The sequence below is a fragment of the Microplitis mediator genome, chromosome 5, assembly GCF_029852145.1.
Source record: "Microplitis mediator isolate UGA2020A chromosome 5, iyMicMedi2.1, whole genome shotgun sequence".
Taxonomy (NCBI): domain Eukaryota; kingdom Metazoa; phylum Arthropoda; class Insecta; order Hymenoptera; family Braconidae; genus Microplitis; species Microplitis mediator.
In genome coordinates this window covers 23077863-23103947 of record NC_079973.1, presented here as the reverse complement: position 1 = coordinate 23103947, position 26085 = coordinate 23077863, and the positions used below count along the sequence as shown (strand labels likewise).

At 33.7% G+C, this 26085-nt stretch overlaps 3 protein-coding genes across 6 annotated transcripts in view; 1 reads left to right on the top strand and 2 right to left on the bottom strand.

The window, feature by feature from the left end:
• Positions 1-26085, bottom strand: part of LOC130668476 (uncharacterized) — a 67505-nt gene that overhangs the window by 17233 nt on the left and 24187 nt on the right. The gene's annotated exons all lie outside the window — the stretch shown is intronic.
• Positions 8709-26085, top strand: part of LOC130668471 (mitochondrial sodium/calcium exchanger protein-like) — a 37784-nt gene continuing 20407 nt past the window's right edge. Inside the window, exons 1-9 of one of the 4 annotated variants that reach the window (XM_057470784.1) lie at positions 21351-21729; positions 21809-22026; positions 23059-23252; positions 23515-23595; positions 23662-23781; positions 23867-24196; positions 24265-24383; positions 24987-25140; positions 25418-25843. In XM_057470784.1, the coding sequence (XP_057326767.1) occupies positions 21679-21729; positions 21809-22026; positions 23059-23252; positions 23515-23595; positions 23662-23781; positions 23867-24196; positions 24265-24383; positions 24987-25140; positions 25418-25791 (1641 nt within the window). In that variant the 5' untranslated portion in view covers positions 21351-21678 and the 3' untranslated portion in view covers positions 25792-25843. Of the gene's footprint in view, positions 8812-21346; positions 21730-21808; positions 22027-23058; positions 23388-23514; positions 23596-23661; positions 23782-23866; positions 24197-24264; positions 24384-24986; positions 25141-25417; positions 25844-26085 lie in introns of those variants that run through there. The other 3 variants (XM_057470783.1, XM_057470785.1, XM_057470786.1) reach the window with 3 other exon arrangements.
• On the bottom strand, positions 12412-17899 carry LOC130668466 (protein draper-like). Its single transcript, XM_057470770.1, has 6 exons — positions 17483-17899; positions 17250-17346; positions 15056-17154; positions 13994-14214; positions 13601-13747; positions 12412-13500 (listed from the first exon to the last, which is right to left on the bottom strand). Exons 1-6 carry the CDS (start codon positions 17581-17583, stop codon positions 13418-13420), a joined length of 2748 nt encoding a protein of 915 aa, XP_057326753.1. The 5' UTR covers positions 17584-17899; the 3' UTR covers positions 12412-13417.

Sequence of the window (26085 nt, the reverse complement as noted above, 5' to 3'; positions counted from 1 at the left end):
ATTATTATTATTATTGTTAACCTATTTCTATAAAATATAATAATTTTGATCCCTAAACTACTTTTTTTATTTATAAAAGGAAGTAGAAAATGTGATTTGCTTCATAAATTATGATAACAAGTTCTATTACCGTAAAATAAAAAAAAATTAATCCTGCTATTTTTTAAATTTTTGGATCGTATAGAGAAAAGTTACCGTCGACTGAAGTCTATTTTTTTAGAACGTTGAAAATTATGGATGGAAAAAATATGCAAGTTGAAAAAAAAAGTGATAAGCCAGTAATGAGTAAGTAATAAATTAAATGGATAATTTTAAGTAAATCGAACGGAGCTCAACACGAAAACGAAATTTAAATAATTACATAATTATTTATATATGATAGTAAAGTAAGCGGACATCTGACAGTTTTTAAAACTTTGAAATAATAAATTAAAATGTTTATAAAATAAAAATAAAAAAATGCATATTCAGAAAATTCAAAACTAAGTATATGCATTTTTTTTAATTTTATTGTTTCAATTATTTAATTTTTTTGTATGCAATTAAAAAATTCTCGTATGTCTGCAACATTTACACTCACGATCCTGAAATTAGCAGACAGTTACAAATTTTCGGATTTTTTTTTCAACAAATAAATTGCAAAAAACTAAAAATATACACATGTAGAAAATTTAATAAACTATAGGTGCAATTTTTCAAAATATTTTTTTTTTTATAGTTAATCGTTTTTAAAAAAATTCAAAAACTGTCAGACGTCTGCTAACTTCAGTATCATTTATACTCATTATTTATATTAGAATACATTGATTTAAATTATTCACACAAACACTGATATTAGTTATAAAACACTTCTCACTTATGAAACACGATTTAAAATTCTATTAGAATAATTATTGTAATTAAAAAAAATCATAATAAAAACATGTAAAAAACGACTGGACCGACAGTATATACATTTCACTGAAAAAAAATCGTAGATCGGTTCAATTTGAGGTACATTACATAATTCATATAATGAATTATCCTGGAAAAATGAGGACAATTGTTATCGTTTTCATATTTCATCGCCGATATCCTTTAAACTAATAAACCAATTGTCACGTTTGAGGTGACATTCGACGCAGTTTTTTAGTATCTCATGTGTTTTAGGGTGCGTACTATTGGAGAATACATAATCTACCGTGACGAGGCCCCTCAATTTGCTCCAAGTTCGCCTGAACTCAATAATCAGCGAATTTTCGTGAATTTATGCTGTCAACAATTGAAAAAAAATTTTTTTTTCGAACGAGGCATAGGAAGTAGTGGTTTTTACTGTGTTTTAGGGTGCGTACTATCGCGTGGATACATAATATACGGTGACGAGGCCCTTCAATTTGCTACAAGTTCGCCTAAACTCGATAATCAGCTAATTTTCACGAATTTCTGCTGTACACACACACACACACACTCAGCTATCATCCTGAAAATGGTCAGACTTGCTTCCCTGGACCTCAAAACGTCGACATCTAATGAAAACTCGATTTTCGAAAATCCGGCCGAAACCAATAACTTTCCGAATTTTAGAAAATTTTTAATTTTCTTCGCGGGAAGTTAAAAATACATGAATATTAAATAATAAAAGTAATGATTGAAAATGAAATGAGCGATTGAGGTGTGAATGTTCGGATTTTCCAAATTTTTTTTAAATTTTTATTTTGGTCGAACTTTCCATCCTGGTCCGACAAAAAATTCTATACGGGAGGATGGTACTATCCCCTACCTCTAAGGGGATATATTGCCCTACCCTATTTTAATATACTATTAGTTATTAATGTGTATAAAATTATAGAGGCAATTAATAAGCATTCAGTATTCGAGCATTAGCATTTTCATTAAAACCAGATGGATCTCCGTTATGAGGAACCGTATAATAGGATATATTGTCTATCGTATGGTATATATATAGTATAGTAAATTTACGCAGACAACTAAGCACATCGGAAGGATCATTGCCGACATGATTACTGAATTATGTACCAGGAACGTCCACGCGCGTTCTCTCGTCGTATCCTATGGAGAGTATAACCAATATTTAACAGCTATTAATGCCAAAGAGAATTTACCTTACAGCATCTCGTGCTACGTCGACAAGGGGATTTCGGGGAGTTCAGAGATCCAAGGTTTCCTATTCTACAATTTATATGTATATATATACAAGAACATGAGAAGGTGGATGAGAACGTGTCTCTGTCCCACAACACAAATTACCCGGCATATCTGTTATTGATTTATTGGCAGCAGGTGTCCCGACGAAATGTCCCACTCACCCTCTCACCTTGATTCCATCCTTTCATCCCTTCCTTTATTCAACCCATACAACACACCAACCTTGTCATATATATGTGCGTCGAAATGTCAGCGTATGTATAGAAATATCCATCTAGTTAGGCCGATGGGGCTGACATACGTTGCTGTCAATTGCTATCTCTTCATATCTATATATATATTTATATATGTACTAAACGTATTTTTATACGTTTATCTCAATAGATTATTTTCAATCACGACTTTTTCCTCTAGATCTACTTGCAACCTGTCACTCTGTCATTTAGATGTCGCAGACGTATATTACATTGAGCAATAAATTGCAAGTATATTAGACTAAATTGTAATTTATTATGCTCATGAATGTGTTATAACTTTAAAAGTCGAGTAGTTAGTTTACTTTAATCCTTATGGCTACAAGTATCGCTACTACTGGTTCTGCTGGTGCTTGGAGTGGTGTATCTTCTTTATATCCTCGTGGGAGACATGATTTATAGAGTTTAGGTTGGTAATATCTCTTTGAAAGAGACCATAAAGAGGCCATAGGACACATTTATCCGCCTACACAGTCTTTGGCTTTTGCACTTTACTCTACGAAATATTGGAGGATCGCTTGCTCGGTGGCTGGCTTGATCGTTGGTCTGCCTACTGTACTGTGCTACCTCGCTCTCTCATATGCTAGTTTGCTTGTACTCCAGCGCATATATATTCGACGACCTCAAATATTTGCGGTGAACGACTAAAAAGCAATATAGAGCTATTATGCCATTATACGAAACTTTTTCATTTTAGATGATTGATAACGTTTTCTTTTTTTAAAAAAAAAAATAGTTTTTTTTACAAAAAGAAATAAAAAAGCGAACGATAATCTGCAAAGTAAATGCCGGGATTATGGGTAATATAGATTATGAGTTTATTATTCAAGGGTTGTAAATAATGTCGAGTATTAAATACGTGCTGAATTGTAGTGGATAGTAATAAATTATTCGATTTCTATTATTTATTATCAATGATGATTGAGCTTACGATTATCTATAAATTTAATATTGCCTAGAGAAATACCAAAAACTATAAAAAAAACGATTTTTATTTAACAATTTTAGAGAATTATTTATTAACAAAAATTTTGAATGAATTCTTTTGTTACTCGAGTAATGAAAATATTTTTTTTAAAGATAAATATAAAAAAGTTTATCATTTTTATAGTCAAAGGGTATAAAAGATAAAAAATAATGACCAATTAAAAAAAAGCTTTTATTTGATGGCATTTATTCAACAGAAAAAAATTAAATTTCTTTTTTAATCCGAAAAAAAATCTGTTTCCAGTACAAATAGAATTACTACAAACCAGACACTGTATCATTTAACAAGACATTAATGGTCTCATCAAATGAATGGTCGAGCTCACATTAAACTCTCTAGTCGTCGGTTTTTATCTATCGTCTATATAATACTGTGTAACCCATATAACAATGACAAGGAATTAAAGTAAAGATTTTCGGAGTGGTTTTTTGCAAGTGGTGAGCAATCGTCGCGCACCCAGCTCCCGGATTCCCGGTCCTGAGTAATCAGCATTGCCCTGCGACATTATTACGAGACAAACGGCGGTGATGAGATCGATGTGATCCCTCTCTATAACTCTTGCTCTCTCGACTCTCAATATGCAGTAGTAGTTCCATCCAGTGGGCCTGTCGTTACGTGGTGGCATTGCAAACCGAACATTTCATACTCAACTCACCACTGGCAGTGTAGATGTGGAGCAGAGGATCCACCATCGACGAGTCGCTCGGCACTCGGGCTAGGGATAAGCTCCAGCAACCCTTCCGACGTGACTTGAATTAACGATCACAATTAACGCCGCCATCGTTCGTTATCTCGCGTTTCCATAGTATATCGGCCTCTCTGTACTCTACCCTCTACACTTTACTCTTGTCGAAAACTACCATCGCAACTAAACTAAAATTATTCTGGCTATCTAATTCTCTTTTCTCTTTTCTTCCCCTCCTTCAACTCCTGCTCTCTACCGGCACTTCCTTTACGCTCCTTTACACCCTCATGTCTAACAGGACACTACCCTTTACTCGGATTACCGTCAACTACAAACATCTGGGGTAAAAACACCAGCTAATAAAATCGCTTAAACTTATTCCTAAATAATTCAAACGATTTTAAAAAGTATTAATTAATTGTTTTACCAATAGAGTTCATTCATTTTATTTTAATAAATACCGAGATTTATTTATACAAACTATTGTAATGAGTATCGATTGTATAAGCTTTGGCAGGGTTGAGAAGGCCATTAGACTTGATAAATAATTAATTTTCTTGCAGAATATTCCTAGTGAAACGACTTGCTGTATTAATATTCAATGGTATTGGGAAATATTCCCTTGAGATAACTGAGCTATTTTACATCTTTCTTGTACTATGACTCTCGTACCTTATACCCCAAATCTGTTAACTTCTAATTAGTCTGATCGTTTCATATGACGATCAATGAACAGCGACAAAGATGTTGGCTTCGACTACGACGATAACGGTGGTGGCAAGTGTGCCCTGTTATCGACAAGCCTTTGATTACAGGACCACCCGATGACTTTCTATTCAATTTTAATACTCTGTACTAAGTGTAATTGGCGGAAAATTGAAAGCTGAATAGCCGACCCTACTTCTCGATATATATATACATATATACTAAAAATAAATCATGACCCTTACCATACTTGTACAGTTTATTGTGGTAAATTATGCGAACTGGCTTTCTTTGTTGGGTCTTAACGTTTACCATCACGCACTTTGACACCCATCTAAAGCTATTTCTTGTCCGTTATCAATAAAAATATAAATTTACTTGTTCTTATAATCTCATTTAATTATAAATTAATGAGTAATTCATAATTATAGCAGGAATTATAAGCTAGAGAAATCAATAGTCTTGATAACAGCTATGCATAGTTTAAGTTACGGCAATCGTGACAATGCTAAAGTTCTATCGTCTTGAGCTTTGGATCCAAGAATCAACAATAATAATCTTTTCTCTTTCTCATTCACTCTCTGTCCTTCTCTGTTTCACTTCCTGCTCATCTTCTTAGATCTGTACTTTACCACGATTGCTCGAGGTCTTATAGGACGATCTATCTATCTAGATGGCTCTACAACTAGAGTCTTCCAGTAGAATAGAGTAGGAAATGGATTCGATCCACGAAATTCACCAATTCAATTAAACATCCCGACGCGTGAAATCGTTCGTGACGAGGAAACATGAGTGGAATTGTTCAGCCACATGAAACCAAGTGACTATACTCCTCCGGCAATAGTAGTATAGTCACCTTCATATATTAAATTTCGTCTTTGTATGATTAGACGATCAGCCAAGAGGCTGCTAGAGCGCCTTGATGACGGTGTTTCACTTGCTGAAGTTCAACGTCGAATATCTCACATGGTTTCTGCTCTAGATGCTCTTGAGTGGAACCGGTTAATTTATATCCATATATTCTCTCCGCGTTGGGCGCTCATCACTCAGACTTCCGCTTAGTTTGTTTGTCTCTCTAATTTCATACCCTTTCGGCTGCCACTTTTGATGCCTTTTACCCTCTATTCCCAGTACAGCAACTTAGCGCTAAAGGCTTGCTCATGCTTGTTTATGAAACGTTGCTGCGACTTAACGATTCAAAAGTTGACTCATGCTTCATGGCTCATGAACTTTCGGATGTTAAGTAGTGTACTGTTGATCTTATTGTTAGTTCGACATAAGCACTCACAAGCTAAATTCAAAGACCGAGAGAGATTCAGCAGGTAGCGTTTAGCAGAGAGTATGAAGCAGAGAGGGAAAGGGAGAATATGCTGCTAGCAAAGTTTCAAGGCACAAGTGAAGCCTAGAAACTGGTTAGGTAGTTATAGTTACAGTTATAGCTGATAGCTTCTTAGGAGCTGGTACGCTTCTCAGCATCGCCTGATGCACCACCCGGTACTCGACTGCTTTGTCGTGCGAGACAGAGCAACTATTTGCTTATCTTGGAATTTACAGCTTAGCTATAAATCTCTGCTATAAATTTTCGTCCCTTCTCTCTATGGTTGCTATGTAGAAGTCCTTGTTTCAGTTTATGCAAAATATTATTCACTTATTTATTCAACAAAATTATTATCATTTTAAGGCTGAAAAAATGTAGCAACTTCTTTTTTCTTTTTAGTAAACAATCAAAATCAATTAAGATAATTATTTTTCTTGTCAACATAAATTTGTACTAAAGCCGTGATTGCTCGAGTTCTGGTACCATTGCTATTGGAACTGGTGCAGCTGCAACTGGTCTCGATAATTGAGAGTCAAGCTCGAAGTTTATCAGGGGAACAATATATATGGATTTTGAATTAGTCATGACAGAACATTGTTTCGCATGGTCCCGCGGATTCCCTGAGGGACGAAGGGGACGGGGGTGTGCCAGAGCAGAGTGCACCGCCTCTGAGTTTATTATCAGTGAACTATATACCTGTGGATGTATGGAAGCGTAAAGAGAGAGCAAACGATCGAATCCTAATTAGCACTCGCTACTGCATACTTTATTGTAACCTTGATGTGCCCCCCGTATTGGTACATTAATGAGCTGTGGATGGCCACTGGGAGCTGATGCATCAGCGTTATCTCGCACAGATGCAAATGTACCGCGATCTTGCTTGCTTGCAGAGCTCATGATGTCTGTCCCTATGGCCTCTACCTGTGCAACACATCTGTCTATATACATATTGATGTATAACTAACCTATATCTATATAGTTATCCACGTGGATGCGCTATTGCACACACCGGAAAGTCACTTAGTATGGTAATTTCGTAATTTGTTTCCCATTGTACAGGCGTATGATGTCACACAGTCGATCGATTCTCTATTGGCGCGCACAACCGTGAAATTACCATCAATATATTTGGCATTATAACGAGATGCGATAATTTTTTTTTTATTTTTTGATACTGCCTATGAGAGAGAAAAGGTTTTTCAAGCAAAATGTAGCCTAAGTTTATTTACTAAAAAAAAAACAAAATATTATCAATTGACCAATTGGCATTTAATGCGGTTTTTATCATAGACCATTAATCTTTATTTAATAATAATTGGTATGAGTTTTTTAGTGGTGAAAAGTAATGGTATTTAGTGGTTCTTTTTACGAGTGAGAATGGGAATTTGAAACTAACTTGAGGAATTTAGATCGATGATACGAAACTTTTGGCATGCTTCGAACGACGAGGGCGTCCGTTTAATGTGTGCTGGTTGACGTGGGAGATTTTCGATGTGTGTTGGTAATATGGCCAAGTCTCGGGGCTAGTAGCAGCAATTAAGCGTCGATTGTTGGTTGGAAAAGAGGTTTAGTTAGTATATAGTATGGTACAGAGTCAGACGGGAGAGATGCGAGCAATTCCAATGTGTGGTAAATCCCCGCTAATTGCCACGGACAACGATATCAGCTCGACAGTTTGTGTATCCTACTATAGCTTTTTCGTCTACTCGACCCCGCAACGACCCTTTATTTTCTCTCAAATCCTTGGTTCTAAAAGTATCTCGTACTACCCGCCCATTGGTACTCGTTGGCTCTTTTTCTCTTACCCACGTCGTGCTGGAGCAGCTCATGTGCTGGTAACTTTAGACCTTATAACCAAGGCCATTCTGTCAATTTATGTCTCTTTGATGTAACTAAATGTTTCACGGACTTATGCGGGCAACATTTTTTAACTTTTTTTCGTAGCAGAATTAATCGGTAACAGGATTAATCCGTAAACTTTTTCTTTGTGAAAAATAACTTTCTGAAAATTTTCGGAAATGTCTTATTTCAAACTAAGACCTTGATAATGAAAATAAAATAAAATTGCGACGGGAAATTTGTCAACAGACGCAAAACAAATCCGTAGCATTTATTTTCACTAATGTCAAATTTTAGTAGGAAACCATGATCCGCAACGTAAAGAACAAGTTTGTTAAAATTAAGAGAGAATTAAAACAACCAGGGTTTAGCAGCATTAGGTTTAGTTGTTCAGAGGAAATGAGCCAGTAGAATACTACTTCCTAGAAAACCGTAAACCGCACGAAATTGCGGCTATAAAGTGAATTTAAATCACGTTGTTCCTTTCTCTCGTTCTGCACGTCCGTCTTTATTCTTTTTTTTTTTTTTCATCTTTTATTCGTTTTGATCCCGACTAGACCGAGAATTCCCATCGTTTAATCTGCGACGTCAGTTGAGCTAATTTTAGCGCTGAGGCATCACTCTACTATCGCAGCAAAGCTCGAGGTATTTTTAGAAAACAATGGACCAGGAAATGGCAATCGCTAAGTCCCTTTGTTGAACGCAAAAGAGACTCTGAGCGTCTTGTTCTCTTCGTAGTGGGTGTATAGATATGTATATCTGTATACAATGCTGGTGGATAGAGTAGAAGTAAGTAAGCGAGCAAAAGCTGAATGGTCGAACGGGCAGTTGGTTATAGGATTGAGGAGGATACTGAGAGCACGATAGAATTGTGCGGGTGAGTACACAGATTATATCTATATACTATTCTATATTATATATCTGTACGGAGTATTGTTGAGTAAGAGGTAGTATAAAAGATCTTGCGGTGAATTGTCGTCACCAAAGTCACGGAAATAAGAGTAGGAACAACAACTTTTGAGTACTCGAAATAAGCTAGAACAATGAGAATCAGTAAAATAGAAAAAGATGGAACTCAAGTGATTTTACCACTTTCTTATACTTATACTTATTCTGCTTCTGTTTTATTTTCTGTACTACTCTTTATATTCTTTAGAGACTCTAATGCTCGTCGCGTGTGCGAGATAAAAGAGATAACGGACTGGAAGTGGCCGATAAGAATGACTTCTTGTGATCTCAGAATTTTTTTTACTTTTCTTAAATAAAAAGCATCAACTTTTTTTGTCATTTATTTATTTAATTATTTATTGTCATTTTTTTTCTGTTTTAAGAAAAAAAAATAAATGAAATCTGAACGTAAAAATATCAGGACATAGCTTCTCATTAAAATGGTTATCTGACGCTAGCACGCGGTGGCGCTGGCTGACAAGAACTTGCGGAAACCATCAAGAAGAAGAGTAAGAAGACTCTTGTTGAAAAATTTCGCCTCGGCTTTCTTCAACTCCTTCGTATGTACCTCAAACCCTTGACACCCTTTTTACTCTCTCGCCTTTCATCTACCGTCGACCCATGCCGAGTTTTCTAAGAGCTTTTCTCCGATGTGTCGTCGAGTTTCAGAGCTTCTAAACTACATTTATCGTAACTTTGCAGTATGTATACTAATACATAGGCTAGATATATTGTCCTCTACAATTTTATCGTGTTACTCGTTCCTTCATAAAGTGGGTAAAAAATATTTTACTTTTCTCTTGTCGTATTTGGGGATGGAAAATCTAATTTTCATGCAAAGGATCAGGAGATTAGCTTTCGTATAACAAAAGAAATATGAAAAATACAATCTGTCTGTATTTGGGATGATGATTAATTATCTTTTGTACCGGTGGAGTCAGACGAGCTTTTATCACTTTGTGAGAAGTTTTCGTTGAAATGAGAAAGGGCGTAGTCATCATTAATACTGCTTAGGTAAAGAGTTATCTGTGAACGAGTTGTTCGAGAAGAGAAATCGAAATTTATTCCCTTCTATTTCCATTTCTGTTTTACGCCTTTTGTTTCCAACCGTTTGTTTTCCTTTTATTTCAAACTTAAACTTTAAACTCTTGATTCATTAGGGGATAAAATTTTCCAATTCTATTTTTTGTTTGACATTTGCCTTGGTCGAGTTAAATCATAAGAAAAAAATTCCATTAATGAAGTCGTCAATAAGAGATTGAATTTTTTTAGAATCCTTTTTTTAGATGTTAAAAATGTCTTACTGCCAATGATGTAGTACCTCATTTACTTTTTATACATGTATCTATATATAAATGCATATTTAAGTCTTTGTGGTAAAAAGTTTTCCACAATCCCACAGATTTTCATAATGCAATAATAGTATAGAATTTAATCGTCTGAGGCTTCTTTTCTTTCTCATAAATATTCATCACTCGGTTGCTGAATTCATAAATCATAAATCTTAAGCGTAAAAGATCAATATTGTCGCACCTTTTTTTTTACTCTGTAATAATAAGGTTGTAAAAAAAAATAATACCGGGATTTTTAAAGTTAACAAGCTCAAATTCATCTAAAAATGAAATATAAAATTACGAAAATTTCCACAGCTTGTTAATTATTTTTCTTAATTATCTCTAATTAAAATAATCAATTTTACGACTCGTAGCACTCATAGATTACATCATTAAAAATTTACAGTTAAATAATTAGAGAAAAAAATAAATATATATATATATATATATTTGTGATTTTTTTTTTTAATTAAAAAATAAAGTATTTTCTGATTGTATAATAAGTGGAAAATGAGACTATATAAAAAGTTGTTAAAACAAAGTGAAGCAGGTGCAGATTCAATTGCTGGTTTTTACAATTTTCCATTTACTTCTTAAGAATTTTCTTTCTTTTAAAACTTTTTTATTTTTATCCCTTGGCTCCTTCATCAGCAATTGTACCAATAGAAAAACATCTCATTTTAAAAGAGTCGCAAGAGAACGCAGGCAGGCAGGGAGATAAATTTAAAACGGCTCGTTGCGATTAATTAAACGATCGAAGGGGTGTTTTATTGATTACGGTGGCAAAGAGAATACGATAGCGAGTTTGTGCATGATGCGCGCGGGAATTGAATTAAATTGCGTCTATCTAATCGTTTCAGTCAATCCTATATAGATATATACAAATATAAATATAATACAGTTGACTCAATTATGCGTGACATTCACGTGACCTGAAAAAATTCATTGCCGCGATAAAAATTAATCGATTTACAATACACAAAATACTTACTTATTCACTCATTCGCATGATATACACAATAAAATAATAAATATATACATATTTATATGCACATATATTTTTTTTGTTTCAAATGAATATAAAATTCAATTATTACAAATTAAATATACATTTAGTTCATATCGCACGTTATAAATTAAATTTGTATACATGTATACATGTATATTTATATCAGAAAACGTTACACTGTAGAGAACAAAAAAAAAATAAATAACGAGCTCATAACTTTTTATTTAAATAAATTTAATTGTATTTAAATAAAATGTTCTTTTCAGCTGGTAGTGATTTTTATTTATTCATCTCACTTGTGTATTAAAATTATTGCATAAAAGCTCTTGTAAATGACATACGAGATCTAAAGCTCAAAATTCTTTAACAAAACTACTAACGAGTGTAAACCGGAAGCCAGTGGTAGTGTGTGATAGTAAGTGATTAATGTGTCGTGAGGACGAGTTTTGATTCTCGTAATGACAAGCGGACGAAAAAAGTTAAACTATAAAAATAAAATACATATTTGTACAGACATGTGTAAATATAGATATATGTGTGTAAGAGGGAGAAATGTAAATGAAAAATCAGATAATGAAGAGGACAAGAAGATCGAATGGGTATGTAACAAACGAGGATAAAAGTTTAAAACGCAACGTTCCGCAAAATGTTGTGAAGGGATACGAGTCAGCTCTGTCGACTAACGAGCGACGTAGTAAACTCTAATGAGCAACTCACCCCAGTTCTATCTAGTGCTGTTACTACTACTACTGCTGCGACTACTGATGCTAGTGGTCTCGTCAACAACCGTCGAAAGGATCCTTTTGTAGAAGAGATTGCTGGATTTTAGTGACTCTTTCATCCGGATAAAAAATATCCCTTCATGTTCCTGACACATTTTCCTCTCTGGTTTTTCTTTTTTTTTTTACAGAGTAATGTTTTTTCTCTTGATCCAAGTACAATAAAGACTACATTCAAACACGTTACCTGGTTATGATATTTAGTTTTTTTTTTTTTTTTTTTCATATTATTTTTATACTTTTTCAAAAAATTTATGAGCTAATTAATAATTGTTCGTTTTCTTTTTTTTTATTATTGTTATTAAGGAGAAAAAAAATTACTACGGTTGATATTTTAAAATTTAATTAAATATTTTATTGTGAATAATTGAACTGATAAAATTGAATTTAATTAAAATAAAAATAATAAATTTTTTAATATTTTTTAATAATGGATAAAAAAAAAATAATTTTACTATGGCAATAATTCTGTGGATAATATTTTAACTGAGTAAAGTCGCTTACAAATGTAATGGCACTAGTTTTTAGAGTTTAATGGCGGTTTCGGGTGAAGGGGGAGGGAAGGAGGTACATATAGAAACTTTTTAAGTGTCGTAGATTTTCGGGTAAAGACGAGAGAATGAGATGAGATAGAATGAGGTCTGTGGGTAGGGTTTCTAAGAAGAGATGAAAGAGGGAATATGCAATCTTTTTCGAAAAGTAAAAAATAATAATAATATAAAAGAGATGATAATAAAAAAGGCAACTTCCGTGGTCAAGATAAAGACGAAAAATATTTCCTTATCTTTTTTTGTGCACAGTGGATATGTATAGAGTACACAGCGAGTTTAATGAGTACGGAAAATGTCGAGAGAAATGTCGTGCTTTCTAAGTTGCTTATACAAGAATTACAAAACGACGGAGTTAAAGTTTAAGCTATCACGCGTTTACTAATTAATGCAAAGAATAAATGCCACCAATTACCGCTACCGTAGCGGAGGTTATTTTTTTTTTATTATTCATCTTGATTTCCAAGTGGCTTGTCTGTACAGTGCAGTGAGAAAAGTCTCCCGCAAGCGTATTTAATATTGTAAGCTTTTACGGTTTGTGCTTTTTGTATTTACTCTGAAATTTTATTTTTAATACTAAATATTTTTACTTTTGGAGACCAAGATCATATTTTTAATAATATAGATTATATTTTCATTTATTTTAAAAAATATTGCAAACTACTTTATTGAAAAAAAAAGTTTATAAAAATAAAATTTACAAAATACGTAAAAAAATGAAGAATATAAAGATTGACGATCGCCTGATTTTTCACTTCTTAATCGAGAAATTTTCATTAATTTTTTTCAGCCATGCATACACAAGTTTGATATAAAATTATCCAAGAACTCTCTTACTCACTCACTCACTCACTAAATGCCTCGACTACAAATGCACGTCGTGGTATATCAGCGAATCTATGCCTTCGGATGACTGTCCCAACAGGTTGTCACTGTTCGTTAGACTTGCTAAAAATCAAGCATTATGTTCGTTAAATTACAGCGATTTACTCTTAACGACGGGGCGCTATACTCATATTCCCGCTATATTTTACTCGTTAATGCTTACCCAAGAAATTCCGATGTCTACGTCGTTTTACCACCAAGAAAATTGTCCCCGCGACTCCGACAATTGCAATTATGACGACTATCGCACCTAGTGTGCTCGAGAGAACTAGATTGCTCAACTGAAGACCTGAAGCGTTGCACGATGAAGCTGCAATTAAAAATCCAATATCATTAATGAAAATATGAAAACTCAGTTAACTACATCTCAGACTAAAAATATTAAAAAAAAAAAAAAAACAGTATTAGTTTCATCAAAGGAAAACTGACAAGTAAAAAATTTTATCTACTTGTCCTTTTTTCAAATGACGAAAATCATTTTTACTTTGTTGGAGTAAACGACTAAATAATCTATTCGAGTAACAAATAAAAATAAGGCTGTGAAAAAAAAATTTACCGATATCGAGAAAGCAGACGTAGACATGACTGTTGTCGTATCGTTGATCTTTGTAGACGTCGTCGACGACGTCGTTGTCGGACGCAAGTAGACGAAAGCATCCGGTGTCGTTACTACTGGCACTAGTCAAGATACAGTTTTCGTTGCAAGTCGGTCCGTGCCAGTTTACGGCCTCAAAATCCCCGACGGTGTCGTTAGTTGTCCCATTCCTATCAGTGATCCTGTGAAAACATCGCAAGGCATCGGATAATTTTATAGTTTAACCGATTCGACTAAACCTGCCTGCCTGGCTTCAATAATCGTGAATCGTTAACTCGTATTTCTGACTCGTGAGCTTATATATATTTTCTTTATATCTATAGATATATAGATATGTACATATGTATAAGTACTACATGAAAAATAAAGGAATCGATAGCGGTGCGACAACGATGGCAGACTAACTCGTGCATCAAGCTTTATGATCCTCGTAAATACCCGGGCTTCATTCATAATTTTTTTTTTTTTTTTTTTTACTTTTCGTTTTATTTTTTTCCCGTTTTCGCTACTCAGCTAAAGGATGAAAATCTCTGACAATGACTCTCGACTAGTAATGGGCGTAACGGACAATCAAAATGCTCCGGGCTAAAAGTCTGATAGTCTATACCGTTATCGTCTCATTATTTTTCGGATAAAGTCCCAGCTCAAATTTAAAACCAATATAAATACTTTGATAATAATAATAATAGTAATGATGAATAATTCAATGCCCTTGATATTATTCATGAATTAAGCTGTTCGTCAAATTTCACCGAGTCATGCATTAAATCAATAGAATATATTTTTTTTGCAATAACCGATTCTCGGGATTTTTCTCAGAGAATTATTCAAATGAAATTCGTTTTTTTTTAAATATCGCTATTTTTATTATTCCAGTCCATCAAAACATTCGAAATAAATAAAGTAAATCTATAAAAATAATTTTTAAGCTTTTAACAATTTAGAAATTTCCAACAGTTACGCTTTTTATTTTTTCATTTATTTTATTTTTTGTGTGAAAGAAAAACCAACATGAATACTCACCATTGAAGTAAATCCTCGTCGCCATCGTTGCGGATAATCCCGCAGAGCGAGGCAGAGCCACAGTTTTGGCCAGTCCACCCGTAAAAACAGTCGCACGTCCGGTTCTCGACATTGCAAATCCCATGGGATCCACATCCACCTTCGCAGGGATTGACACAGCCGCCAAACTCTTCACCACCGACGCTTCCATTTTCGACGACAGCAGATTCTGTTCCATTGTCTAGTTTTTTTCGTACGTAGCCTTCATGGCACTGGCAATCATTCGGTCCAATGCAGTCACCATGAGAACAGCCATTCTCACAAACAGGTTCACAATAACTTGCATTAATATTACTAGTTACGTAACCCGAGTCGCACTGACATGTATCAGGGCTGACACACAGACTATTAATGCATCCGTCTTTGCAGTATGGCTGACACATGCTGTTGAGATCATCTACCGAGACGTAACCGGAATAGCAATTGCACTGACCCGGCGCTACACAATGTCCAAAATTGCAACGTCCATCACAACTCGGCACACATTCGTCTTTATTATTTTTCTCGTATCCTTCGATACATGTGCAGACATTCGGTGATGTGCACGTGCCATTTGTACAATTGGACATGCAAAAAGGTACACACATCGATAAAATACTTTCTAAATTATCACTGTCAATGTTAGGAGTGAAGCCTGGATTGCATTGACATTTATTGGGCGCAATGCAACTTCCATTGACGCAACGGCCGTAGCAACTGGGAACGCATTGACCAGCTTCGTTTTTCTCGTAGCCCACATTGCAGATACATTCGTTGGGAGCGATACAAGCTCCGTTTATGCAATTGTCACATACGGGATCACAAAACCACGGTGAATGATTACTCAATCTGTAGCCTTTGTCGCATGTGCACTGTCCAGGAGCTGAACATATTCCATTAGTACAGCCTTCTGATCCACAAATCGGCTCGCAGTTATAAGCATCATTGGTGTCTAGGCTATAACCATCATTGCATGTACACACGTTTGGGTAAGCGCAGATCCCGTTGATACAAGGTTTTTCACATGTGGCCCGACAATTGATAGGTTCTTGAGGATTTAAATGGTCATGGTCTGTGGGAATTATTTCGTAACCCGGGTGACATTCGCACACATCGGTTTTGATGCAGGTCGAAAACTCACCGCAAGGTCGATCACACTGCGGTGTGCAGTAGCGGTCAATTTTGTCATCAAGCTTGGTAACCATCACTTTCCATCCTACGTCACAGGAGCATGTGTTGATGGCGATACAGTCTCCACGGATTCCACATGGGGGATCGCAAATAGGTTCGCATGTTACCGATGTCATCTCTGCTGTTGTGGTGTTACGTTCGATTATTAAATTGAACCCTGGGTTACAGCGACACTTGTTCGGAGACTCGCAGATACCATGAGGGCCACACGATGGTACACACACTGGATAACACTGTGTCATTGATTCGCTGTCGTATTCAGTCAAGTTGTTTGATGACGCGTAGCCTGATTGACACTCGCATTTATTGGGAGCAATACAAAAGCTGTAAGCTCCACAGGCTGGAGAACATTCTGGTACACATGTCAATGGTTTAGAGTAGGCCTCCGTTGATGAGAACTCTTCGGTTGGCGGAATTCCGAAGCCCGGATTACAGGCACAGTCATTTGGTGAACGGCAATAACTGTGATTTCCACATTCGGGATTACAAATTGGCTGGCACTGAAATTCAATCGTTGAATTTAATACTTTTTCGTATCCATGATCACAGACACACTCGTTGGGCGAAACGCACTGGCTGAAAAGACCACATTTTGGTGTTGTACAAGAAGGCACGCATGTATGTCCATTATCGGCTAATTCATGGCCGTGGTTGCAGGTGCAGGTGTTTGGAGATGTACATGTGCCCATGGTGCAACCCAACGGACAGTGTGGCTCGCATGTTTGGCCACTGCTGGTAATTACAAGTGTGTATCCTACATCACAAGAGCACTCGCGAGGACGTACACAGAGCCCGTTTGGACAGCCCCCATTGCAAATTGGTCGACACAAATTGTCCTCTTCTGTGTAACCTGCACAGCAAGTTTCTTCAACGAACCATTCTGTATGGTACTAAAACCAAACGATTATTTAAATTACTGTGTTTAATCATACAATTAATTATTATGATTAATGAGCATTAAATTTTTTTAGTGAGATATTTTTACCTGCCACCGGTAATTGTATCTCGTTGATGTTTTTTTGAAAAATATTATTCGTTTTGTGTAGGTCTCGATGTATGGCACGTATCGCGATACTTGTTTGCTATAATTAAAATTAATAACATCTTTACCTCTCGTGATCAAATTTCATTTGAAAAAATAAAAATAAATTACGATGAAATTGAGTCTTGTTAAAAATTCAATCTTTAGATAAAATATTTAAAAATTTAAAATTTTACCTGACAGTTTTTCGACAAACTGATGAACCATTCCATTCTTCAAGTGAATTACAAATAACAATATTTAACAAGACTATAATTAACAGTCTAGTGGGCCCCATTGTTTGTAATTGCGACGAAAAATTTAATAATTTTATTTCGCTTTCACAATCTAGTATTTACGTGATACTGAACAACTCGAAAATATTTACGAGTGAATGCTCTGAAGATGAGTTTTATTTTTAGCTGATAAAAATTATTAGATTCGAACATTGTTATCAAATCCCTTCCACTAGAAAGTAGCTCGGTTATATCAGTACGACCGGATACAGACAACTAACGTTAAAAAGCTTGTCATCCTGGTTGACGCATCGAATCATTTTTCACAATGATGTGACAGTAATAAAAGTTTATTTTTTGATACTTACTCTTCTATACGTTTTTACTCTTTTCTATTATAAAATAAGTTTTTACAGCGAAGTTGAAATCCACTTGGACGTGATGAATGAGAGTAGGTTTTTTTTTTTTTAACTAAAAACTATTGTATTCCTAGTTATTATATCTCTATCAAAATTAACGCCAACAGAAAACGATCTTCCTCGTTCTATTGGAGTTTTAATGAAGGAATTCAGTGCTACAGTAGTCCGCAACTCTATCCAGGATATATGTACCAGGTGGTTATTACGAAACACAATCGTTAACGACAGAAAACGTATCGAAATTCAAGATTAATTAAATGAAAACTTTTTAAAAAACTTCATGTTATAAAATTTTTTCGTTTATGATACGAGAAGGAGGGCAAAACTGACCACTCCAAAAACTTGGTAAAAAATTCTTTTTTTTATAAAATTTTTCTCAACCCTCATTTATGACTCTTACTATTATTTTGGTACAATTTCGAGTGTCCAAAAATTTTTTTCAGGAATTTATCAGTGGGCTCAATTTATTGTTGACCAAAAAAGACATTCGGTGTCTTCTTCGCTAAATTAAAATTTTGTATGTTATTTTTCTTCAATAATTTTGTGTTTTCGGCTTTTTTATTTACTAATAGTATCCCTGTTTAAAAATATTGATTGAAAAGAATTAAAAGTGATGAAATTCGAATTCTTTTCAATAATTTCAATTGATTTCAATTTTTTTGTTTGTATATATAGATATACAGTTTGCATGGAGTGACCGCTTCTCAATTATTTTCAATCAATATTTTTAATCAGGGATTGCAAATCTTTTTTTCCACTTCGATTAGATAAGAAAATTTTATTAGTAATTTTTTTTAAATAAAAAAAAAAAAAATTTTCCGTGGCAACAGGAAATTTGGGTTAATTACTTCAAATCAAAATAAAAAAAAAAAATTGTCGTAGTCAAGCACAAAAATTCATATTTAATTTCGAAAAAAAAAAAATTTAATTTTTATTACTAAAAAATGTTTGTATTTATTATTAGCGTTTATTGTTAATTATTCTACCATTAAATGCAAAGCAGGTTAATATAATTGAAGCCGCAAGCTTTGGAAAATAATAAGCATGCATAACATAATAATATAATAGGTAATAAGAATTAAATTTAATAATGATGCTTCGTAATGAATAGCAAATATTTTATTATTAAAATTATAATTTTCTAAAGTACTCTGAAGTTAAATAAAGTCAAGAAAATACGGCTTTATGTTTGCTGGGAATTGTTCTAAGGCAAAAGAGATTTTCTGCAACGATGTTTCTTCGTTATATGAACAATGCCACCGCAGAGCTTGTATTAATTATAAGAGCTACCCTTACTACAGAAAAAAAAGTGCTTCGCCTTTTCTTGTTTTATGTTTCATTACTGTGTAATCGCTATAAATGTGCCGTGCACAGTACCGATAAAAAATGAATATTAAAAATAAAATAATTCTGTGATTATGAAACCAAAAAATCGAATATTTAATCTTTTATCTTATCAGCAACTCACTCTCTAAACATGAATAAGTGAAATGAGTTAATATTCACTAATTCTGAGAGCCAACCGAACCACTTATTGAAATTACTGGTTCGGTTTGCACTTAGAATTAGTGAATATTCACTTATTTCACTTATTCATGTTTAGAGTGTAAATTCTCATTTTTTCATGTAGGGGAAACCGGGGTGTTATGGCCCCCTGGGGTACGAAGGCCCCCCTCAAAAATTAGGTAAAAAAATTTTTTTTGATTTCCGTCAAGTTATGACCCCTACAATGTTTTTATCACATTTTAAGTCAATATGTGATATGTGGGGTAAAATGGACCACCCGAAAAAAAAAATTATAAGAAAAATTATTTTTTTTTTATTTTCCGTCAAGTTAATTTTTTCGTTACAATTTTTTTTTTTTCGAGTGGTCCGTTTTGCCCCACATATCACATATTGACCTAAAATATAATAAAACCATTATCGAGGTCATAGCTTAACGGAAAATGAAAAAAAATTTTTTTTTTCGTTACAATTTTTTTTTTTTCGTGGTCCATTTTACTCCACCTATCACATATTGGCCTAAAATGTGATAAAAACATTATAGAGGTCATAACTTGACGAAAAATAAAAACACATTTTTTTTTATAATTTTTTGAGGAGGGGGCCTTTGTGCGCCAGAAAAAAAATTTTTTTTTTCGATTTTTTGCAAAATTTTGACTGATTCTTCCGAAATAGACGGAATATAAACGAATTTGATGGTCAAAAGCCACAAGAAGAGAAAACCGGCTTAAGGGGGCCCTTCGTGCCCCGGTCTTTCCTATAAATACACATTTTTTTTTATTTTAACACTTATTTATTAAAGTAATTGCCTTTATTATTATTTCATATTATTAATTATTTGTTACTTTTAGTGAATAAAAATTTTATGTTATGAGTTATCAGATCTGACCTCAATGTGTCCAGTAGTCAGTAGTCTGTTTACTGGAGTGTTCTCGACAATTTCTTTTTCGTGAAAACATATTTTTTTACTATTTTTATTTTTTATTATACTTTTTATACTTTTTTGACATCTCTAGTTGGCGTTGCATAATGGGGTTCTTTTGCTGGTGCACAACTCGTCAACTCAAGCAGAGAGATGGATGAGCGCCAGACTCTTGGACGCTAATGAACCTCTCGTTTGCCTTGCGGACGAGTTGAGTAGATAGTAGTGGACGGCTATACGACCAGACGAGTGTCCTGTTCAATCTCACCTCAGCATGTAATGGCAAACTAACAACAACTTTTCAGTGTGTTGTATGTGTCACTAAACTATTATTTCAAGTTGGTTTAGAGAGACATATACATCTATGTATGTAGGTAGTTGTCGTCTGCAGAGATTTGTTTGAGAACCCGTACAATTCCAATAGTTAATTGAAAATAGAGAATTTTGGATATCAATTTAAATTAAAATTTAAATAATAACAGTTATTTTTCGTAACAAATGGTTTTAGAAAATTTTTCAATGCACTGTAAAAATCGGAGTAAACGGAGAGTTTTTTTTCAGCGGAGTGATTCTGTAGTGACCTGGATTTTATTTAAGTTCGCATTCACTCTGATTTAGAGTTTTAATATTAAAATAACTCTTTTTGAGGAGTAAATTTTACTTCGAACCAGAGTTTCAATAGTAAATTAAACTCCCCTTACACGGAAAAAAAAAATAGGTGCTGCAACAGGATGCAGTCCTGTGGAAGCAACAGGATTTTTCCTGTGGGATAAATAGGATGAGGAACAAATTTCATGTACTAATTTTTTTTGTCCGTATAGTGAAATTTCAAAATTTGAAAAAAATTTCAATTTTGAAAAAAAAAAATTAACTTCGAAAAAAAATGTTTATTTTTTCCAAACTTTGCATTTTTTTCAAATTTTGAAATTTCATTATACGGACAAAAAAATTAGTACATGAAACTTATTCCTTATCCTATTTATTCCACAGGAAAAATCCTGTTGCTGTCACACGAAAATCCTGTTGCAGCGCCTATTTTTTCTTTCCGTGTAGTGATTAAATAAATATACAATCATCCGCTCCGCATTTACTCCGCGTTCACTTTGTTAATTTTTTACTAATTACTTATACCAAAATTAGAGTTTAATAATTATTTTGCTAATTACTTTTAATTGAGAATTTTTTGAGATGATCGACTAACTTCATGTTAATAGAAGTGTATTATTATACTATTGATGATAAAAATTAAATTTATAAGTAAAGTTAAGTAAAATAATTAATTCGAGTAAAAATATATCAACTATTGGGTTGAAATGAGGTGGAGAAATTCATTGTATCGTTCAAAAAGTATACCGGTTACTGAAGTAATTGAAATAGATAAATTTTATGTATATTTAAGGTTAAAAAATTAATGCAAGTATGTATATTCATATATTTAAATAGGATGATTGCTCTTATGTGTGGAAAATACCAGCCGACAAACGGTGTGAATGGGTTAGGAGTACAAGTGACTGTAAATTAAACTCATACATCCAATATGCAGAAATACTTTTCTGTACATTCGATTCAAACACGTCATATCTTTTCATCCTCGGAATTACATTGTCTGTTTTATGGCTATTATATTTATTTCTCATACTAGGAACAACAGCTGACAACTTGTACGTATAAACTTTCGAATTTTACCCTTTATCGTTCACCCTCTCTGTTATTGTTGTTGTGAGTATTGTCTTGGTTGTGAGCTAAATATACATGTATTCTCAAACCATGAGGGTCTTGATTTTCTTGTAATAACTGACAAAGTACCGGGAAAACTTATAAATAAAAAACTCACTCTAACTCTTTTATAACTCAAGTTTTTTATATTAAATTTTTCATTTTGAATTCTGATAAAGATAATATAAGTTTTTTAAGTCTTTATTATTTCAAATTTCGTCGAACCTTCAAGATTATGGCTTCATATATTTTTGCCATAGAAGGTTGGGAATTGCATGCTAATGAAGTGAAAATTAAGGAAATACTGTCATGGTGATAATTTCATAAAAATTTATTTTTCATATTAAATAAATTATATCCTTGATTTAAAATGAAATATTTCGTAATTCTCACTTCCGAGTTTATAAAAAATTTTTCTTCCCTCCGGGCGAAAAGCGTCAACTTTTGTCCCACTGTGCGAAACGAAATTGCCGAATTCCGCATCCGTCGAGAAGAAAAATAGTATTGAGACCTTGGGCAGTAAATAAGAAAACCTCAGATCAAAGTTTGCACAGAAAAAAAAAATTCTCAACTGAAGGTGAATATTCTTGATTCAAGAAACTTTTTTTGGAGACCTAAATTTTCTCAGATAAAGTAGAAATCTTCTCCGACCAAGACGAATTTTTTTTAACCAAGACAAATTCTTTTGGCTCAAAAAAATCTTGACTTGGTTCCCGAAAACGTTTGTCTTCAAAAATATTTTCTTGACTCAAGATAACTTTTTTTTCTGTGTGTTAACCTCGGCTTCGCCTCGGCCAACAATCACATGAGATCTGAAATATTTCTTACTTTACTGCCCTAGGTGTAAAATATACTATTATAATAATAAAATAAAAACATGAAATTATATATTCTTCATGGTAAAAATCTGAAGCTATCTGTAGGTTCACTTTGATTCTAATTAAAATTTTAATAAAAAAAAATTTTTATGTTTTTAGTTTTTGTCCCTCATTAGCAGTAATTGCAGATGTGCTTCGCTTGTCTGAAAATATCGCTGGTGTAACGATTTTAGCATTTGGAAATGGTGCACCTGACGTATTTACTTCTTTGGTTTCGGAAGAGGGTGTTGGTGAATTAATAATGTTTGTAGAATTAATAGGAGCTGGAGTATTTGTGACAGCAGTTATTGCCGGTACTATTGGAATCATTGCCCCGTTTGAAATTATTGCCAAGACATTTATGCGCGACTGTTGTTTTTACATTTTATCTATAATTTGGATATCATATATATCTGAAGACGATGTTATTGAATTGTGGGAAAGTCTGAGTTACGTTTCACTGTTGGAACTTTTTTCACTGGTTTTACATTATCTCATTGTTATCATTTTATAATACATCGTAATTTAATGTAAGCTTTTATTTTCTTAATAATAAATTTATTATTCATTTTCCAGGTTTACTTTTAATTTACATATTATTTATTATTACTGTGGTCGTAATGCAGTGGGTCGATAATCGCGAATCCAGTCGTAAAGGTACAATTGTTTCGAAAATAAAAATTTCAATAAAAGTTTTAATTATTTTGTTTTTTCTTTCACCAGCTAAAATTTTACAAATTCAAGACGACGATATGTTGCAATCATATTTGTCACCAAAAACAGCGGCTGCGCATATCAGTAAACCAGTTAAAGTTGGCCCATTTAGTATTAAAACTAAAATAGGTCAGCATTAATAAAAATATACCTGACATATTTATATTTTAAATTTAATAATACTCGACATGATTGTGATTTCCATCATTGACAGATCTTGCAATAGCTGCGGAAATATCTAAAATCCATTTAGACAGTGATGAGCTCCGAGCAAGCTCACTGGCAGCATTGTCATTCCAAACAGGTCGTCCTACAGGTTTATTTGTTGAGTTTATATTTGACATGAATCCTATAAAAGTGTACGACTGGAGAAATGCTAATATTTTACTAAAATTTGTACTTATTTTACGTGCACCGATAATGATTATTCTGCAATTTATTATACCAGTTGTCAACCAAACTGTCGAAAAGTCTGGTTGGTCCAAATTACTCAACAGTATTCAACTTTGCGTTTTGCCCACAATAGCAATCGTCATTTTACAATGTATTCAATTCTGAAGTATAATTGTTAAACTTTATACTAATTAGTTTTTGATAACTATTCAATTACAGATCATGATGTTAAACTTGGACCATTGCCATTAGTTGTAATTATATTAATCCTCGGTGGTATAGCATCTGCGATTCTAATTGCTAAAACTAGTCTTGATGAACCACCGAAATATCACAATGTAAGTGATTGGTTTTATGTATTTTACACTAGTTTTTTATTTAAAATTTGAAATTGTAAGCTACTTTATCTGCACTGTAAAAAGAGCGGTGTTAAAAATGGACTCGTTTTAACTCCGCCCGATGTAAAAATGAAATTACACCGGTGTAGGAGGAGTAATACACCGGTGTTAGAAATACCGGTGTTAAAGCGGGGTAACCGGAGTAAAAGCGGAGTAATATCGGTGTAAAAGCGGGGTAACAGGTGTAAAAGCGGAGTAATGCCGGTGTAAAACACAAAAAATGTCAGTTCTTTATGAAAATTAATAAAAAATATCATTTATCAACTAGTATAGTGATCGAGTAAGTAAAAATATTCACAAAATAAAATATTTTAACACCGGTCTAGAATATTTACACCGGTGGCGGCCTTATTTTCACACCGCTTTCGGGGGTAAATTTAACACCGATAATTTTAACACCTACACCGCTTGGACTTACCCCGGTGATTTTTTACAGTGTGTAAATGTATTCAATATATTAATTTCCGATTGTAGTTTATAATTTCATAGGTCATATCAATTTTAATTTAAAACAATATAATCAATATCATTGATGCATAACAGGCTTTTGCACTTCTGGGATTTTCGGGAGCAACCCTAGTGGTCTGGGTGATAGCAAGCGAAGTGATGGCTGTCCTAGAGAGTATCGGTTTTGCCAGTGGAATATCCGACGCTATGTTAGGATTAACCCTTCTAGCATGGGGTAACAGCGTTGGAGGTAAGTCTGTTTGCATCCTCAACTCATGAGTGAAGCTAATCCATCTGAAAAACATTCTCCATCAGATGATGTAGCTCTTCAAAAAGCTCATACACCATTCACTCACTCAGTCACTCACTCAGTTCACTTGGAAAAAAAAAAAAAAAAAGATTCCCTCTATAAATTATCAAATAACCGTAAAATTTTCTTTGATCACCCGACTCTTTTACCGTGATCGAGTTCAGTACAGTGTTATCTGAACCCTGAATGACCTTATCCGATAATTTTACCCTTTTAGATCTCATCTCCAATGTGGCAATAGCACGCCAGGGCTTTGCACGAATGGGTTACTCAGCTTGCTTCGGCGGCCCGCTTTTCAATACATTAGTTGGTCTCGGATTAAATTGGAGCTTCACAGCTCTCCGGCATTCTGATTATCGTACCAAAATAATCAACAGTGATATGATGCCTGGATGCTTAGCCTTTCTTCTCTGTTCTCTCATTACTTCAACTATTTATCTAAATATCACAGGGTTTGCTGTGAGGCATAGCTATGGTTATTTGCTTTATTCAATATATTTTGTTTTTATGCTCATTAACATTCTCAGTGAAATCAAATTCATTCATCCACTCGGTGCAGACCATAAGCCCCTTAATGAAAAAAAGTATTGAAAAAAAAAAAAAACAATACGAAATAATGTACCTTGGACTAATTTTTTTAAGATGTGGCAATAAAATATACGTCGTTATGACGATTCAAAAAAATAATATTCATGTTTAATTATATTTAATTTTATTTAAATATTATTTGAAGAAAGTATAAAATAATAAAAGAAATTCGGAGACAGTTCACTTAATACAGAATTTATTACAATACGAATGAAGAAGAAATAAAATCACGAAATGTCTTAGCATAGTGTCTTCTATATAACAAAGTCGTCGTCGACAAGTTTTTGTGTGCTTTTC

Bases quoted from the DNA above. Each gene is read 5' to 3' on its own strand.
- LOC130668466 (XM_057470770.1), bottom strand. From the start codon at position 17,583: ATGGGGCCCACTAGACTGTTAATTATAGTCTTGTTAAATATTGTTATT. The intron at 17,155-17,249 runs GTAAAAATATCT...GTTTGGTTTTAG, and splicing joins GATACAATTACCGGTGGCAG to TACCATACAGAATGGTTCGT. The intron at 13,748-13,993 runs GTAAATTTTTTT...TTTTAATTGCAG, and splicing joins CGTCTGCTTTCTCGATATCG to CTTCATCGTGCAACGCTTCA.